The sequence below is a fragment of the Chlorocebus sabaeus genome, chromosome 11 (assembly GCF_047675955.1).
Source record: "Chlorocebus sabaeus isolate Y175 chromosome 11, mChlSab1.0.hap1, whole genome shotgun sequence".
NCBI classification, from domain to species: Eukaryota; Metazoa; Chordata; class Mammalia; order Primates; family Cercopithecidae; genus Chlorocebus; species Chlorocebus sabaeus.
The window spans coordinates 114,179,665-114,197,292 of NC_132914.1; the positions used below are offsets into that span (position 1 = coordinate 114,179,665).

The 17,628-nt window shown below is 50.9% G+C and overlaps 2 protein-coding genes across 4 annotated transcripts in view; one reads left to right on the top strand and one right to left on the bottom strand.

Annotated features, from left to right (window-relative positions):
- The window catches only part of FBXW8 (F-box and WD repeat domain containing 8), a 111,820-nt gene extending 103,018 nt beyond the window's left edge, over positions 1–8,802 (top strand). For all 3 annotated transcript variants that reach the window (XM_008004857.3, XM_008004858.3, XM_008004859.3), the window contains 3 exons: positions 3,552–3,725; positions 6,713–6,820; positions 7,341–8,802. In XM_008004857.3, the coding sequence (XP_008003048.1) occupies positions 3,552–3,725; positions 6,713–6,820; positions 7,341–7,485 (427 nt within the window). In that variant the 3' untranslated portion in view covers positions 7,486–8,802. The remainder of the gene's footprint in view (positions 1–3,551; positions 3,726–6,712; positions 6,821–7,340) is intronic.
- The window catches only part of TESC (tescalcin), a 76,209-nt gene continuing 60,985 nt past the window's right edge, over positions 2,405–17,628 (bottom strand). Inside the window, exon 9 of the mRNA XM_037996474.2 lies at positions 2,405–2,458. Within this exon, the coding sequence (XP_037852402.1) occupies positions 2,420–2,458 (39 nt within the window). The 3' untranslated portion in view covers positions 2,405–2,419. The remainder of the gene's footprint in view (positions 2,459–17,628) is intronic.

Below are 17,628 nucleotides of genomic sequence, written 5' to 3' on the forward strand. Positions count from 1 at the left end.
TCAGATTTTTCTTCTAATTCACCCATTCTCTGATCTGCTTCCAGCCTATCTCCCGAATTTAATTTCAGAGACTATACTTTAATGCTTTTGTATTGAAAGCAGGAGTCTCCATACTCTGTGCTCCCTGCCTTGGGTGGCCCTTCAGTGTGTTTGATGAAACCACGGAGCCGAGCCTGGCGCTTGCCAGCAGGCTCCCCCACCACCCGGGCAACTGAAGTTGCAGCTCACCTTCTCCTATCTGGTTTTCAGCTCAGGTCCTGGGGAAGTCACTACGTGAGCTCAGCGGTACCCTTAAAAGGATTTTATCCAGCATTTTTAAGCGTTTTGCAGTGGAACTGTCAACGTGTTGTCTGAAACAGAAGCCTCTTTTGCAACTACGGTCAGTGCTTTGGTGACTGGCCTTGCGTGTATGTGGACGCTTGTGTAGCTACCTCCTTGAAGTGGAATTGCCGGCTCAGAAGTGAGGTGCATGTGGTGTTTGGTTGGATATTGCCAAGTCACTCCCCAAAGAAGGATTTGTGCTCGCCTCAGCTGTCTAGGAGTACCTGCCTGTCCACGCCTCCCTGCCACACAGTGCCCGCAGGGCGTTACCACACTTCACCTTTGCTGGGAGATCGGTGACAAGTGGCATTGCATTGTAGTTTTACTGTGTGATTTATCTTACTACCAGTAAACTTAAACATCTTATACGTGTTGAAAAGCCATTAGTATTTTTCTGTGAATTGCTTTTTCTTATCTTTTCTCTCGATTTAATAATGGGTTGTCAGTCTTTACTGATTTGAAGGCATTTATTATAAGACATTAGCCCTTTTTGTTGCAAACATTTTCCTCAGTTTATCATTGGACTGACTTTCTGATTTTTCCCTGCCCCCACAGGAAAAAGTTAAACCTTTTTTTCACCTTCTGTACTTTGTTTCGAAAGGCCGTCCTCCTTTGAATATTTTTATAGTTTAATTATGTTTAACTCTTTGCACCCTCTATAATTTGTATAATATATGTGGTAGAGCTCCAAGCTGAGAAAACTACTATAGAGTATTTTGCCTCTGACTGCTGTTACAAATGGGACATTTTCTTTGATTCTATTTTTTAAACTAGATTTTAGCATATACATTTATCTTTGACTCTGTGTTACTGAATTCTCTGGGACTGTCCCTTCTCACTAATGAGAAGTCTACCCACTTCTTTCCAATTTTTTTACTTTTCGTTTTTTCCTTTTGTCTAATTGTGTCTAGTTTTTAAAAAGCGATGTGAAATAATGGTGGTGGCAGTGCCTCACTGCCACATCTGGGGTGGGTGTGACGTTTCATCCCATTTCTTTCGGCCTCCGTGGACATGACCAGGTGGTTTTTTGTTGATTCCCTTGTCTGTGGCATCTTGCTGTGGAGTCTGTTCTTGATATTTCACTCGGATATGTAGTTTTCTTCAATCGTGCTCTCAGCTTTAGGCTTTGGTAATAGAATGCTGGCTTCATGGAGAATTTGGAGGCTTTCCTCCTTTTCCTAGGCTGTGGAACAGTTAACTTAGCCCTGGAGGCAGCTGGTCCTTACTGGTCTGGCCAAAGTGACTTGTTCTTTTTCTGTAGGGACTGTTGCCCCTTGCTGGCTTCCTCAGGCTGCTATTTGTTATTTTATCTACTTGGATTTTCTGTCTCCTGGGGATTCGTTTTGATAATTCTTATTTTCCCAGAAAGCCATTTACTCATCTAAGTTTTCAGATTTGGAGATTTTTAAAATTCAAGAAATAGAAATAGATTATTTCTGAATAAATTATAATGACTGAAGAAACAATTAAAAACCAAAAACCCAAAAACAGGCTGGGTGCAGTGGCACATGCCTGTAATCCCGGCACTTTAGGAGGCTGAGTGGGTGGATCCCTTGAGCCCAGGAGTTCGAGACCAGCCTGAGCAACATGGCAAAACCATCTCTACTGAAAATAATAAAAATTAGCCTGGTGTGGTGGCACGTGCTTGTAGTCCCAGCTACTCGGGAGGCTGAGGTGAGAGGATCACCTGAGCCCAGGAAGTTGAGGCTGCAGTGCCACTACACTCCAGCCTGGGTGACAGGAGTGAGACCCTGTCTTTAAAAAAATAATAAAAAACAAAACCTAGAAAAAGAAATGTGATCCATGGAGTTTTGTTTTTCCAGGTCTGACCAAACATTGAGTAAACTGCCCCTTCACTGTTATAAGTGTTCTCAGCAAATGCTTTTGCCTTGAAATATTAAAATTGTAACATTTTTTCTTCCTCATTTGCAGATGTGTTTTTCACGCATAGCATATATTTTTACTTTGTGATCCATTGGCAGCTCTTCTTGTTAATAGGAAGGTTTGTCCTATGTGCCTCCATGGATCCAGCAGACACATCAGGTCCCACTTAAGCCATCTGTCTTCTTGTTCTGGTATTTTGCTATGCCACTTTCTTTCAGAGAGTATCCACAGGTAGTTCACTTTGAGTCCTTTTCTGTTAAAGAAAAAAAAGTCTATTATGCCTTCAAACTTGGGAGCTAAGCTAGATAGAGAATTGTTGGTTTAAAATAATTTTCCCTCAGAACTTGGAAAATCGACGTTGTGTGTGCGCATGCTTGCATAACTAGAGTCAGGGCATGGGACGTGTTTCAGAGAATCCTGTCTCTCCACAGCTTTTGGGCCAGACATGCGTTTTTAATCATATATCCTTGTCTTTGTCCTGTTCCTTGCTAGATGCTGGGGTCTTTTCAGGGCAGGGACTGTCTTTTCCTTTTCAACTTGCATCATAGGGTCTTTTAAGCTCATCTTTACATTTATTAAATATAATCAATTTGATTTACTTTTAGCCTTTGTGGCTTATTATAGAAACTAAGTATGGTGGTGGTGGTTGTGGATACGAGATTTCTGTCCCATTATCTAACTTTTCCTCGTGAAAAATTCAACATACATAAAAAGCAGTTTTTAAAGAGGTTCTGAAAGAAATGTGGATTATTATAAGGCAAGTAATTATTTCAATCAGTGACTGCCCAAGGTACACATACCTTTATCCCCGCTCTGCTGTGCGTATCAAGTATAAAGGCTTTTCCTTTCTCACTTCCAACAAGACAGCGATGAACTTACAAAGTCAAGTGAAATACCCAAAAGGTGTTCTTTTCCTAACCGGGTGAGGATCTGGGGTGTCTGGCTTTGTAGCTCTTGCCACCTTAACAGGTTATTTTACCAACAGCAAAATTACCATTCTGGGCAATACACCTACTGCTGGGACAGGCTTCTCAGGCCAACCTGCGCGTGCAGTCACGCAGGTGGCTTTTCCCTGTTAGGCAGGTAACGTGGGCAGCCACTGTCCTTGGCCTGCGTCTTTCTTGCTCCATGTGCTTTTAAACCATTCAGATGAGATGGTGTGGGTCCTCCCTGACAGTCTACTAATGAGGAGATAAAGGTTGATGTCCTTGTTATTGATGTTTGCAGCTGAGGAGTTTTTCATAGCAGTGTCGCGCATAGACCAGCACAGTGAAGGGGGAGTTTGTTCATTTCAAGCTTTGACTCTAACCCCATTTCCCTTCTCTGCTCTTCTTGGGCCTGTCCAGGGTGAGGATCCATGACCTCCGCAGCGGTAACATCGCCCTGTCGCTCTCTGCCCACCAGCTTGGGGTCTCTGCCGTGCAGATGGACGACTGGAAGATCGTCAGCGGAGGCCAGGAAGGCCTGGTGTCCGTGTGGGATTATCGGACGAACCAAAAGCTGTGGGAGGTGTATTCTGGGTAAGGTGCATTCCAGACACTCTTGGGAGTTTCTAGTAGCAACAGGGAAGGCAGCACTAATCAGCCTGCACCAGGAATGGTGCTAAATGCCCCCTACCCCCCAGCTTCGCCAGGTGAATCCTCACTGTGATCCTAGGAGCCAGCTGCTGTGCCAGCACCACTCTGCAGAGGAGGAAACAGGCTTGGAAATGGCGCTGGTCACTGGGGATGCAGTTCCTGTCTCTGACATCATTCAGATCGCCACAATTCAACATTAGTCAGGCCCAGCTTTGTCTAAGAATGAAACTACTTTTTTGCAAGTGCTATTCTGATTATTTTAGGATTTCTCCATCTTAATAAACAGAAAAGGGAACTCAAAAACATAGGAAACTTGCTGGGCTAGGCCAGGATGTGACACCCCACCTGCCCACAGGTGGAAGGCAGGGCTGGCCCGGCCGCTGTCCTCCACTCGAGTCTGTCATGTGTAACCATGGTACTGTCCGCTGCTTAGACTGTCCTCGTGCCGTTTACATAGAAGAGCACTTAAGACTGAAGGGGTTCAGGCTCCAGTGAAGGAGGAATTTGTCGTTTGCACCTTTAACACCATTATTGGAGATATAAATATACACTACCCTAAGCACAGGCTGTTGGCGTCACAGATGTGGGTAGGTTTATGCCATTGGTGCCTAACTGGTTAAGACATTTCCAGTGAGCCTGCTCCTGACCTTCAGAGCAGCAGCCCAGCCCGGGGCAGGCTCGTCAGAGCTGACTTGAGGCCACCGCCACCACCTCTACCTCGCGCTGCAGGCCTCGAACTGGAGACCCTGCCTTTGAGACAGGTGGGGATAAAGGCAACGGGGCCCTCTCCCTCGCTGCCCCTCAACACTGCTGTGAAGAGACATCCGGCCAGGCATGCTGGCTTACCTGTAATCCCAGCCACTCAGGACACTGAGGAGCTCTCAAGGCCAGGGGTTTGAGACTGGCCTGGGCAACCCAGGGTCTCCCTGCCTCTTTCAAAATCCTCCAGGCATGGTGGCGTGCACCTCTAGTCCCAGTGACTCCGGAGGCTGACAGGGGAGGATTGCTCCATGGAGCCCAGGGGTTTGAGGCTGCAGGGACTGTGCCACTGTACTCCAGCCTGGGTGACAGAATGAAACCCCATCTCTACAAAAACAAGGTGATTCTGGGCCAGTGGCCTGTGAGCATGACAACATAGAAGAGCAGAAACAGGGCCAGGCCCTCGCAGTGAACTCAGATTTGTTCCCCACTTACTGCAAATCCAGGTAAACCGGCCTCTGAGAACCTGACCTGAGCAGCGACCTGCTCTTCATGCAAGGCCAGCAGTTTGCCAGGCGTCTCAAGAGGCGGCAGGCTTACATGCAGAATGCGCCTCTTCCTTGGAGGGCGGTGTTGGCGAACACTGGGGCTGGCAGATTTTATCAGACAGAGCCCTGGGTACTGCCTAGGCCCGCCCCCTTGCTGTGGCTGTCCCTGTCCCTGTCGCCTGGGCCGTTTTTCTGACTTCCATGCTGATGCACTGAATTGCCACCAGGTGGTGCCAAATGGCAACTAAAACTGCACCGAAATTCCCGGAAGCATTTGCCTTTGAGGAAAACTCAGTATTTGTTTTAAAGCGTTGCTGGATCAGCCATCCAGGTCCTAAGGGATAGCTGCCGGCCTCACACTCCAGCAGATCTCATTTTTCTCTCTACAAAGCTGCACCCCTGGGACAGGCCACTGAGATGAAGCCTAGGTAAGGAAGGCCTTCCCCAGAGGTGTGGCCCTGTCCCAGCACTGCCTCTGTCCCTGTGCGACCTGGGCTTGTCCCCCATGCGGTCACTGTTTTCACCAGCACAAGGCTGACAGACACACGGTCTCCTGCCCAGAACTCACTGACTTACTCAAGGCCTACACCTGCAGTGCCTGCTGCCAGGCCTCAGTCTCTTCAGCCCAGGTCCTCGCCTGCCTGACAGGGTGCCGTCAGTCTGCCATGCTGCAGGCCTCCACCAAGCCTGCCCTCCCTCTGCGGGTCTTTCTCATCCTCCAGGCCCCATTCAAATCCACCACCACGTTCCTGCTGTGGGTGTCCCAACCCCGGGGAGGTAGGGGCTGCTCCCTAGTTTCCCTCACTCCCAAGAACCCTCTGTTTTAGTCAAGGAGAGCAGCCCTGGCCCAGCCCACACAGGCCTCGCCCCTCCTGTGCAGCCCTCCCAACAGACCCTCCCCCCTTCTGCTCCTCCTCCCAGCACTTAATTCTGCATCACGCAGTCTTTGTAGCTTGTAACTTCGCTCGTGCTACAGAAGCACTAGTCACGTTTTCTGGGACTGCATCTTACCTTCTTCACTAGCTAGGGCCCTCCCTGGGTCAGGCATCCACCTGGATGAGACATCTTTTTAATTCAGTGTCTCCTAGCTCAGTGCCGTGACCACAGCAGGTACTGCACAAGAGGTTCAGAAAAAACGCAAACCTCTGTTCAACAGACTTGGAGCCATTTTGTTCCCAGATTTCCCAAACGTGCTTTCACCACCCAGGGGACGTGTGTCACTGCAGCCCTGTGAGCCGGATCGGGGGCGCCTTCCTGGATCAGCAGTGAACGTGTCCCCAGTGCTCCATAGATGATGGAGAGCCTGGCTGGGAGAGCTCAAGGGACTTGCCCAGGGAGGCAGCGGTGGACCAGTCTCTGTTGCACGTGGTTGATTCAGCTCCAGTAGGGAGTGTCCTTTATGTCTGGAATGTACCAGGTGGTTGGGGCAGATGCCAGCATGCGTACGGGGCATGCAGACCTGTTCACAAAGTCATGCCCAAAGCATGGCCTGCTCACCTGAGCTTTGGGAGCTGAGGTGAGACACTGCTTCCGTGGGGGCCTGTTCCCTCTGAAAGAGAAGCTTAGCTTTATGGGTTCTAGAATCCCCTGCAGCTCGGAACTCCCAGGTCTGTGGCAGCAAGTGCAGGCTGTGTGCAGGCCCAGTGGATGCCCCCTTACGAGCTCTCTCCCTCTGCCTTCCAGACACCCCGTGCAGCACATCTCATTCAGCAGCCACAGCCTCATCACGGCCAACGTGCCCTACCAGACAGTGATGCGAAACGTCGACCTGGACAGCTTCACTCACAGGAGGTTAGTGGTGGGGCTGGGCGAGTCAGAGACCATCTTAGTTTGATTGATGTATAGAACCCCCGCCCCCATGACACATTGCACCCTATGGGCTATACCCTCAGGCAGGGCCCTGCCTTTCTAGGAATTGGGAACGTAAACATCGATGCTGACCTGTATTGAGTGCCTAGCATCTGATGCACAGCAGCCCCGTGGGGCGAGTCCACGCTGCCGGCTGTGCAGAGAGGGAGGGCAGGCCGTATGCTGAGGGGTCTGCTGTGGTTAGAATCCTGTCACAGGAGCAAGGCCCATCCTCTTGAGTCCTTGCCCTGTGACACTCACTGCGCCCATCCGACTTGTGCACCCCCACGTTGACCGCTAAGCCTGGGACTGTGAGTATCTGATGCTGTGTGCCCGGAGGACACCTTTGTGAAGATGAACCTCTGTCTGGTCTCAGGAGAATGCCTCCTGCAAAGACAGAAGCAGCCGGGGTGAGGGCCAGCGAGGCAGCCCTGACCTGTCACCATCTTTGTGCTCTTTCTAGACACCGGGGGCTGATCCGTGCTTACGAGTTTGCAGTGGACCAGCTGGCCTTCCAGAGCCCTCTCCCTGTCTGCCGTTCATCTTGTGACGCCATGGCCACTCACTACTATGACCTCGCACTGGCCTTTCCCTATAACCACGTTTAGGGACGTGCCTCAGGAGCAAGGAGAAAAATGGGAAGAACCAGTTTTATCCACATTAAAACTCCAGGCGGCTCTACACGGGTGGTAAATGTTTAGGGGAAGAAGGCGGCCCAGGGTGCTGTGCCTGACGGCATGTGTCTCCCTGACCCCTGCACTTCCCCAGCGCCTGGGGCATGCTGGGGCTCAAGTCCCACATGCTGCCAACACAAACGTAGCCTCCTTCCCCACCCAGCCGGCCACTCTGGCCTCAGCTCCCTCAGGACACCTCAGGGATCTTGCTGTGGGGTCCCATATGGTCCCTGCTCAACCAGCTTCTCTGTGTTCACCTTCCCAGCTCCAGCCCTGCAGGCCATCTTTCCAGTCTCCAGTCCCTTCCCTCTTTTCCTCTGAGGGCCTTTGGATGTGCTTGTCCCTGGCCTCAAAGGCAATAACCTCCATGTCCTTTTCCCTGTATTTACTTAGGGTGCTCTTCTGTGACACTTGCCACCACCACCTTCCAGTAGCAAGCTGGTAGAGCAGTACTTTTTCTTCACAGCTTTTACCATGGTTTATAATTATATACTTACACAGTTTAGTCATTAATGACTATTTTGCTTACTGTTGTGTCTATGATGTGTGTTACAAAGCAAATATTTTCTAAATATTCATTGACTAAACAGCCATCAAGATGAACAGGACAGGAGAGAACTGTTCAGTGTGATACAGAGCTGCCATTTCCAAAGTATTCTGGAAGCAAGCCATTGCCTTACTCTTGATTTTCAACAGTTCTAAACGCAACAGCATCCACCTAATATACCTTCAGAATATCAAAGCAAAAACTGATAGAACTACAAAGAGCAATAAAATTCCATTCTCATAGCAGGCAAATCAGTGAGAAAAAGTAAAGATCTGGAAGATTTACTTAATATTGCTAACAAGCTGGATCCAATAGATGTGTATAGAATTTCAGATACACATAGAACATGACAAAAAACCACCCTGTACGAAGGCCACAAAGAACAGCTCAGATACACAAAGATTCGCACCATACAGGCCAAATTATAGAACCGCTCCAACCCCCGAGACACCGCACCCTGTGGGCCGCACCCTCAGACACCGCACCCTGTGGGCCGCACCCTCAGCTACCGCACCCTGTGGGCCACACCCTCAGACACCGCACCCTGTGGGCCACACCCCTGGGCACTGCACCCTGCTTTTCTAGGAATTGACCCCCATGCAGAATAGTGAGAAATCAACAAAAAGCAAAATAAGACAATTCCAGACACTCCCGAATTCACTTGGATTTAAAGAAGTTAATAAAAACAAACTATAAACTCTCTAGACTGGGTTGACAGTAAAAGCACTGAATACAAAACCCAGGGGATGAGGCTGGGAGGGGCTGGCACCTCAGCTCAGAAAAGGTAGCCGCAATCCCAAAGCAAGCAGAAGGCAGGGGTTAAATCAGGATAAAATCAGACATTAACGGAATAGAAAACCAATAGTTAATATAAAGCCAAAAGCAGGGGTTTTTTGTTTTTTGTTTTTCGTTTTTTTTTTAGGTGGAGCCTCACTCTGTCGCCCAGGCTGGAGAGCAGTGGCCTGATCTCGGCTCACTGCAACCTCTGCCTCCTGGGTTCAAGTGATTCTCCTGCCATCACGCCTGGCTAATTTGTGTATTTTTAGTAGAGACAGGGTTTTGCCATGTTGGCCAGGCTGGTCTCAAACTTCTGACCTCAAATAATCCGCCTGCCTCAGCCTCCCAAAGTGCTGGGATTACAGGTGTGAGTCACTGCACCCGGCTCAGAAGCAGTTTTTGACAAAAAAATTAAAAGACAAAATATACAACTCTTGATAAAACAAAAAGGTACAAGGAGCCATGAGGAAGAGAAAAGGTACCTGAGGATGTGGAAGTACCTGCCACGTGGGAACCGTCTATCCACACTCATTCCAGAGAAAACCCGAGTCCTCTCAGTTGCACATGCGTATATATCAGCGTGAAATGCTGGCCATGACTCCAAAGCCTGGAACCTTCACGTCTTGAAGGTTCTGGAAGGTTTTTCAGATTGCTTAAGGTATGCAGCTATTCCACATTCATCTCCAACTACACAGGGGAACGGAACAGACAGAGCTGCGGCTGGGAAGCGTGGCCTCCCGTCCAGAGTGCTTTCCTTCCGACCCCGCCTTCCTGCAGGCAGATGGACCGGAGGGTGTTCTGCTTCCTTTCAGCCAGCTGGCTTCCTAAGTGGAGACGGCCTGTAGGCAGCAAATGCAGGGTTTTGTTTACCTTCGTTGTCGTCATGTGGTGGTCAGACTGCTTGCTGGTGACCTGGCTTGGTCGGGTGCGGTGGCTCAAGCCTGTAATCCCAGCACTTTGGGAGGCCGAGACGGGCGGATCATGAAGTCAGGAGATCGAGACCATCCTGGCTAACCCGGTGAAACCCCGTCTCTACTAAAAAATACCAAAAACTAGCCGGACGAGGTGGTGGGTGCCTGTAGTCCCAGCTACTCGGGAGGCTGAGGCAGGAGAATGCTGTAAACCCGGGAGGCGGAGCTTGCAGTGAGCTGAGATCTGGCCACTGCACTCCAGCCTGGGCGACAGAGCGAGACTCCGTCTCAAAAAAAAAAAAAAAAAAAAAAGAAGGTTCTTATCAAGCCCCGCCCTTTCTCTCTCATAGTCTTAAAGCATCTGGACCACGGGGGAAAATATTTTTCTTTTCAAAAAGCAGCCCCTTCTAAGTCTGCATTCCCAGTTCATTTTGCAGGGGCATTCTCCCTTCCTAGTTTGCAGCAATTAAAGGTAACTGAGTGTAAAGTCATTAGACCCAGAATTACAGCAGCCAGCAGCTGGTCCAGTATAAAAATCTCACAAGTGTAGACCCTCCCACCGCAAAGCCTGTTTGTAACGTACCTGCCACTCATGAAAGTTGCCTGGGTTTTGTAAAGGAAAACTTACTGGATCCAAGCTGTTACCTTCAAGCACACCAACTTCAGGCAGCGTTTTCTGCTGCAAACCTGAACACCCTGCAATCAATTACACTGACAGGGGAAGGAGAAATGCTCCTTTATAAGCCAACATTTATCCAAATTAAGCCCCCTTACCTTTATCCAGACCCCTTCACAAGTTCTGAGGTTTCAGCCAACTGGTCCTCTACTTTCCTCCTTTAGTCCCTCCCAGAGATGCCTCCATCCCCGGCTCCCCACAGGTGGAGACACTCAAGCATGCTGCCGGGGGAGCTGGACGGTGAAACGCGGAAGATCTCATGTCGCGTCTCAAAACACGGTCGGACTTGCTTTCTGCTTTATGATGTCCGTAGTTGTTCTAATATTAAATGCTTTGAATTTATTGGTCAAGTTATTTTAACTTGGGCAAGGCATACAGTGATAATCCCCTGGTATGCCACGGTTCCAGCTCTCTTTCCACCCCCTTGAAATCTTACCTCCCACCATGGTTTGGTTTTGTAAACCCACAGTCACGTGCGTTTTCCCAGAACCTCCACTACAGGGGCTCCCAGCCCAGGATCCAGGAGACCTGCCACATGGTACAGTAACTCATCACCAACCATCATCAATAGGTATTCTTAGAACTGCAACTGTAAGCAAAATGAGGTATAATGAACTAATTTTGGCCGGGCAAGGTGGCTCAGGCCTGTAATCTCTGCACTTAGGGAGGCCGAGGCAGGCGGATCACCTGAGATCAGGAGTTCAAGACCAGCCTGGCCAACATGGTGAAACCCCATCTCTACTAAAACCACAAAACTTAGCCAGGCCTGGTGGTGCGTGCCTGTAATCACAACTGCTCGGGAGGCTGAGGCAGGAGAATCGCTTGCAGCCAAGAGGCAGAGGTTGCAGTGAGCGGAGATCGCACCACTGCACTCCAGCCTGGGCAATAGAGCGAGACTTTGTCTCAAAAAAAGAACTTGCAACTTTAAGCAAAATGATGTATAATGAAACTAATTTTACTATAGGCTAATGGATGTAAACAAGAGTTAAGTTCCCACGGCATATTGCTGGCCATAAAAACATCACCAAACTTTAGAACTTGAAGCCAAACACTTCTAATATTAAACATTAAGTAGACATGAGTTATACATACATTTAAGAAAAATTACTAAAAACAATTACCCAATTTTTGGTGACTTCTGTGGGTGTTGGCAGTTGTAGCGATGGTGGGTTATATCACAAAATAAATGTTTGCAAAGCAAAAACTGTCAGGAGCGCCTCCTTCCACCACACAGGTCAAACACCAGACTGGGCTCACTGGGCACTCGTGCACAGCGTCATGTACTATTGTGCATGTGTATGGTTAGGGGAGGCAATTTTTATTTTACAATAATTTTTATTCATTCCTTCTTTCATTTTCCAACTCAGTTATTCCAGTTCAAGGTGGTGGGCGACCAGAGCCTATCCCAGCAGCTCAGTGTGCAAGGCAGGGACCCACCCTGGACAGGACGCCCTCCCATCACAGGGCACACTCACCTCACACACACACTCAGACTGCGACCAGACACCAACAAACCTCACCTGCACATCTTTGGGGCGTGGGAGGAAACGAGTGCCCAGAAAACACTCAGACCGGGAGGACGTCCAGACTGTACACAGACAGTGGCCCCAGCCGGGAATCAATTTTTTTCTCAATGTTATAACAAAATGACATTGAATAAAATGATGCTATTCAAGGACCTGCTGTGTGTGAGATGGTGCATGAGGGCATTTTCTGGGAAAAAACGTGGTTACCTCTCATCAGATTCTTGAAGGGACTGCAGCCCGCCCCCCCCCCCCCCCCCGAGAATTCGTCTCTGCCACTAGAGTGTGTTTTGCAACCCAAGCCATGTGCCGCCCTGGTGCTGCTGTTGCCCAGGCAATAATTGATGTCTCAGAGATACTCCATGAATGGCAGCACCTTCTACAAAGCACAGCTCCCCGCCCTGTCTGAAGGCCAGGCTTTCAGCTGATCGGAGGGAAACGGAATTTCCCCAAGAAAAGGGCTTGGTCCTTCCTGAAAGGGAAGGCTGACACCCCCAAGATGAAGTCCTTCACCCCCATCCCCCCTCTTGAGAGCTAAAGGCCCCACGTTCCAGGGGCTAGCGCTTCCCACCACACGTGTTAGATGGCAGATGCTGGCCACTGCAAACCCACTTTGCTTACAGTTGCAGAGAAACGGCTTACCCCGGGGAGGGTCCAGCCTTCTCATGACAACTGTCCCGCGGCTGCTATTCCGAGCAGGTCGATACAGGGGCTCCAACAGGGCTGTCTCCCGCTGCCTGACGGAGCCTTCGCTCTGAGCAGCAGCTGCAGCAGCACTGAGCTCACGGCCAGCCGGGCCGAGGTGCTGTGAGCCACACAGGCCTGCCTGCGACACCCACACAGCCAGGCCAGATGGTTACCTGGCTACCGCTGCAGGGGCCTGCGGCGACTTGGACAAGCGCTGTCTCTAATGTGCGATGGCAGATTCCCTCTTGCTGGGCTCCGGCGGGTGCCATGTTGTTCCCAGCCCACTTTGGGCCTCTGATGCCCAGCGTGGGCTTCCAGAAGCAGCCGTTTGACTGCTCTGCACTGGGGGCCATTTTGTTCCCTAGGAAGGGAAGGGGAAGCCCCTCCAGCTGAGCCGTCACGCCCTGTCTTTTCTTCCCTTGCCCAACATTAGGACAAACGCTGCCTTGTCGTTTCTCTAAGACAGACATGGCGGCCAGCTCTTCAGCAGGACCCCTGACCACTGCCACCCCGTCAGAGCCACTCACGGGGCGCAAGCCCTTCCTCTGTGAGATGGAGCCCAGTCCCTTGCTGACTTGGTCAACAAGCAGATGAGAGGGCTGAGCAGCCACCACGTCCTCCTCAGAGTCGTGAGTCCTCCTAGGACCAGGCTGGTCCACCACCAAGCCCCTGCTGACAGCCACGTGCAAATTCTGCAAGAGGAAAGAGACACCGCCAGCACCCCGGGAAGTGCGGTTACACCCTGGCTCCCCCTACTCAGCTTTTCCTGGCTTTCCCAAGGTCGCTGTGTGGGAGGACAGCCTGCAAGGCAGGTGTTTGCAAAAGCCTTGCCAAGGCAACTTGTATTTTTAACTCTCCATCAGCCTACTTAAGTCACACGGCGCCATTTCCAGCACAGCAGAGTTCAGCTGCAGCCTCGTTAACTGCAGGCAGGTGGGGACAGGTTCAACTGCTCCATGACAAGGATCAGATCCACAGATGACCTGTCTCCCATTAGCAAAGTATAAAAAGAACTTTCCAGTTCCTTGGCCCAGAAAACAACAGCATTGTTTTGTTAAAGTCTAGCAATAATTCGTTCCCTAAGCGGGTATTTGGCCAGAGCTGGAAGCTGCTGTCATCTTACTCCGTTCCCTTATCCATAATTCATGCTTAACGTGGCTGCAGTGTGTCCCCTGAGCTCCTCATATTCCATTTCCATCACACAGCCCTTTTGTAAACCAACCAAATTAGAGTGTTTGTGTCAAATTGCCATATTCTTTCAATATCCAAAAGCCAACCTTTCCCCTTGGTAATACGGCGATATTAGGAGTACAGCCTGCTTTCGACTCTATTCCTGGCAGATGGCTGAAAAGTATGGACAGAGGTGACCTCCCCTGGCGTCCAGCAGGCTGACGATGCCGCCCCTGCTCAGTCTTCTCCACCCATGGCCTGTGGCCCTCAAAGGATGACCTTATCAGCTTCCTTCAAATATTTGACTTAGTGTTGATTTCTGCCTAGTTCCTTTTAGTCACTGGTGCCATTTCTGATGGAAGGAAGGCTGTTAACCTGTGTACATGGTCATCACTCACCTACCAACCGGGTTTCAGGGCAAACACATCACCTCCTTCGGGCTGCTCAAGTTGAGGTGACCCAGTCATTCCATTCCTGTCCCCATCCAGCGACAAGCGGGGTTTGCTGCACTTGGGCCAGGGTCTGTGAGGCCAGAAATCCCCTCGCAGGCACGCCCCATTGTCCAGCAGGTAACAAAAGCCATTTCTGAACCACCTGCCTCCAGTCCAAGGCACAGACTGCAGTGCCCAGATGGTGAGGCTGACCAAGATCCGTGTCCGGAGCAGCGACCCTCGGTCTCTGTTGATCAGAGGCCAGCAGCGCCACAAGATGCACAGCCTGCCCCTTCTGAGCAGGTTTGCACCAACTCATCGCCAACCCTGATTGTTCTCAGGATGCTACAGACAATGCCAGGAGCCGGGCAGGAGAGCGCCAGGTGATTTCTGTGTCCATGCTCTGGTGGAGCCCTAACCCTGCCAGTTAGAGGACCCTCAGCGATGACGCACAGATGAGCTTTCTTCCGAGGGGTGCGGACCGGGTTCGCCGTGACTCAACCTCATTTTAATGAGCTGTTTAGATAAGTGGCAGCCCAAAGCTTCAAAGACATCAGGCAGGCCTCAGTGGCCCAAACAGGGAGCACATTTGATGTGTGTCCATCGTGGCCACATCTCCCAAATGAAAACTCAGGGCACGGGGCTGACGGAAGGTGACTTATTTATAAAAACACTTTACATTAATGAACTGCCTTTGTTGAAAAGAACCAAATCAAAGCAAACTGGGAGAGTCCCAGAAAAGCTGAGGCCTATAGTGGCGGTGCCAGTGTGCCCTCCTGCTCAGTGGCACCGCAGATCGTCCTGCTCACATGGGCAGAACAGGGCAAGGTGCATGGGGGCTGGTAGAGGTCGGTTCTTACAGTAAGGCCGATCCCCACCAGGCTGTCCTAGTGACTTTCTAGGTGCCTTCTGCCAGCAGCCAGGGGACCAAGATGCTCCCAAGCAGCAGGGGAAGGCAGGGAGAGTGGGTGAGGGGATCGCGTCCCACTTCCCTCCAGAGGAAACCACCTGGGATCCACCTGGAAGTCCCAGGGGCTTTGTCTTTCCCACTATGTAGTTAGCGCTTGAGGGAAGGAAACAGAGACCTCTGTCTTGGCCCTGCAGCTTTTTTTTTTTTTTTTTTTTTTGAGACAGAGCCTTGCTCTGTCACCCAGGCTGGAGTGCAGCGGCGTGATCTTGGCTCACTGCAGCCTCCACCTCCCGGGTTTAAGCGATTCTCCCGCCTCAGCCTCCTGAGTAGCTGGGACTACAGGCGCCCACCACCATGCCCAGCTAATTTTTGTATTTTTAGTAGAGACAGTGTTTCTCCATGTTGGCCAGACTGGGCTCGAACTCCTGACCCCAAGTGATTTGCCTGCCTCGGCCTCCCAAAAGCACAGGTATGAGCCACCCACTGTGCCCGGCCTGCCCTGCAGCTTTGAGTGTTGAATGGAGTCCTAGACTGAGAAGCAGAGTTCCAGAGGTGATTTCAGACCATGCAATTTCACCTCCCCAGAGACTGAACCTGCCTCCAGCCACCGACCTGCAGAGACAGAGGCCTCAGGAGAGACTAGAGCGGCACACGCTGCTGTCTGGTGTCTACCAGGCTCTGCCAGGTGCTTACAATGACAATGACAGCACGGAGTCCAGAGCCTCTCAGCTGCAGCTTGGCACCTCCCCAGGAGGTTGTGCGTATTAACCAAAGGCTGAGCCTCCCCAGGCCGCACTCACTTTCCCGGGGCCATTCGCCTGCTCCCTGTGTAGCGGGTCGCCTGGCCTTTTAGCTCCCTGTGCTGCTTGGCTGTGTTTTTAAATTTAAGTTCTAACTTTCAGTCATCCTAAGCAGCATCCCATGGACTCCCTGGTGTGTGGTGAAGTTAGTTTTTTTCTTACACGTATTAAAACAGTTATACACCTGTTGAAGTCAATATTCATCCATGGAACACTCAGAACCCTCAGGCACCTCTCGAGGGGGCAGGGGCGTGGCAGCCCTCGGGGAGCAGGTGCTCAGCACCGTGGGAACGCATCCAACAACAGTGTTTCTGCCTGCTGTGCCCACCATTGCCTCAGATGTGACAACTGTCCACAAGCACATGGCCAGGGGTCCCTGGTGTGAGGCTGAGGCTCCCCCTGTTGCCACTCCCCAGCCTAGGGTCCCCACTGAGACCACACCAGGCTCAATGCTAGAGTGGAGATGGGGCCTCCCAGCACCGTCTGGGCTCCGTGCGTTTGCAGCCTTAAGCACAAGTCACCGTCTCCTAGAACAGCGTCCGGGGGCTGCGCTTATGACGGGCTGTACCGAATGAACTCCCTGAGCCTTTAATGTAGAGGGTAGGGCTGGGCACTACCAGTGCTTTGGGAAGCAGAGGTGGGTGGATTGCATGAGCTCAGGAGTTCAAAACTAGCCTGGGAAACATGGGGAGACCCTGTATCTACCAAAAATACAAAAATTAGCGGGGCATGGTGGTGGGTACCTGTAGTCTCAGCTACCTGGGAGGCTGAGGTAGGAGATTGCTTGAGCCTGGGAGACGGAGGTTGAAGTGAGCTGAGATTGCGCCACTCCACTGCAACCCTGGGCGACAGAGTGAGACCCTGTCTCAAATAGTAAAATAAATAAAATACAAAATAAAATAAAAAGAAGGGGCATGCTGGGGGTGGGGTGGGGGGGCAAAAAAGCAGAGGCGCCCTGGGCTCACTTCCTCTGTTCACAAGTTTCCACCTGGAACCTCATGGGGCAGACGCTGAAGCCCTGCAGACATCACCATTTACAAAAAGTGGAGTGAACTAAGAATGCTGCCTGCCGCTTCCACGTGCGTGCAATGGCTCTGGAAGGACCCTACGGCAGGCGCTAACACATCTGCCCCTGAGAAGAGAAGCCTGGGGGTGGGGGGACAGGGGTGGGGGGCAGACTCCATGGCCTGCCTTTTCGAACATTTTAAATTCTGAACTGGAAGGTGTGGGCTTGTAGTAAAGATAAAGCATGCTTCATATGAAAACTATGAATGAAAATGCCAAGAATGCAAATAATACCCATTGCCAGTTATCAAGAGAACTCTCTTGGAAGGCTAGAATGACACCACCCAGGGAGGGTCAATAAAGGAACTGGGTGTTTTGTGAACTTCAGCACCAGAAAGAGGCCTGGAAAGCAAAGGTTGGCCCACCTTGCACAGCAATCCAGGGTCCTCAATGCCACATTCATGAACTGGCAGCCCACACAGGGAGATGGGGAAGTCACACTCAGCGGGCTGTCCCAGCGCCTCCAGGACACAGCTCTCCACATCCCACAGGTGCCAGTCCTCTGCTGACTCCAGGCCACTGCGACCAACAACCTTTGTTTCCCTGCCCCCAGCTCTAGCCAGTCCCCACAGGGTGATAA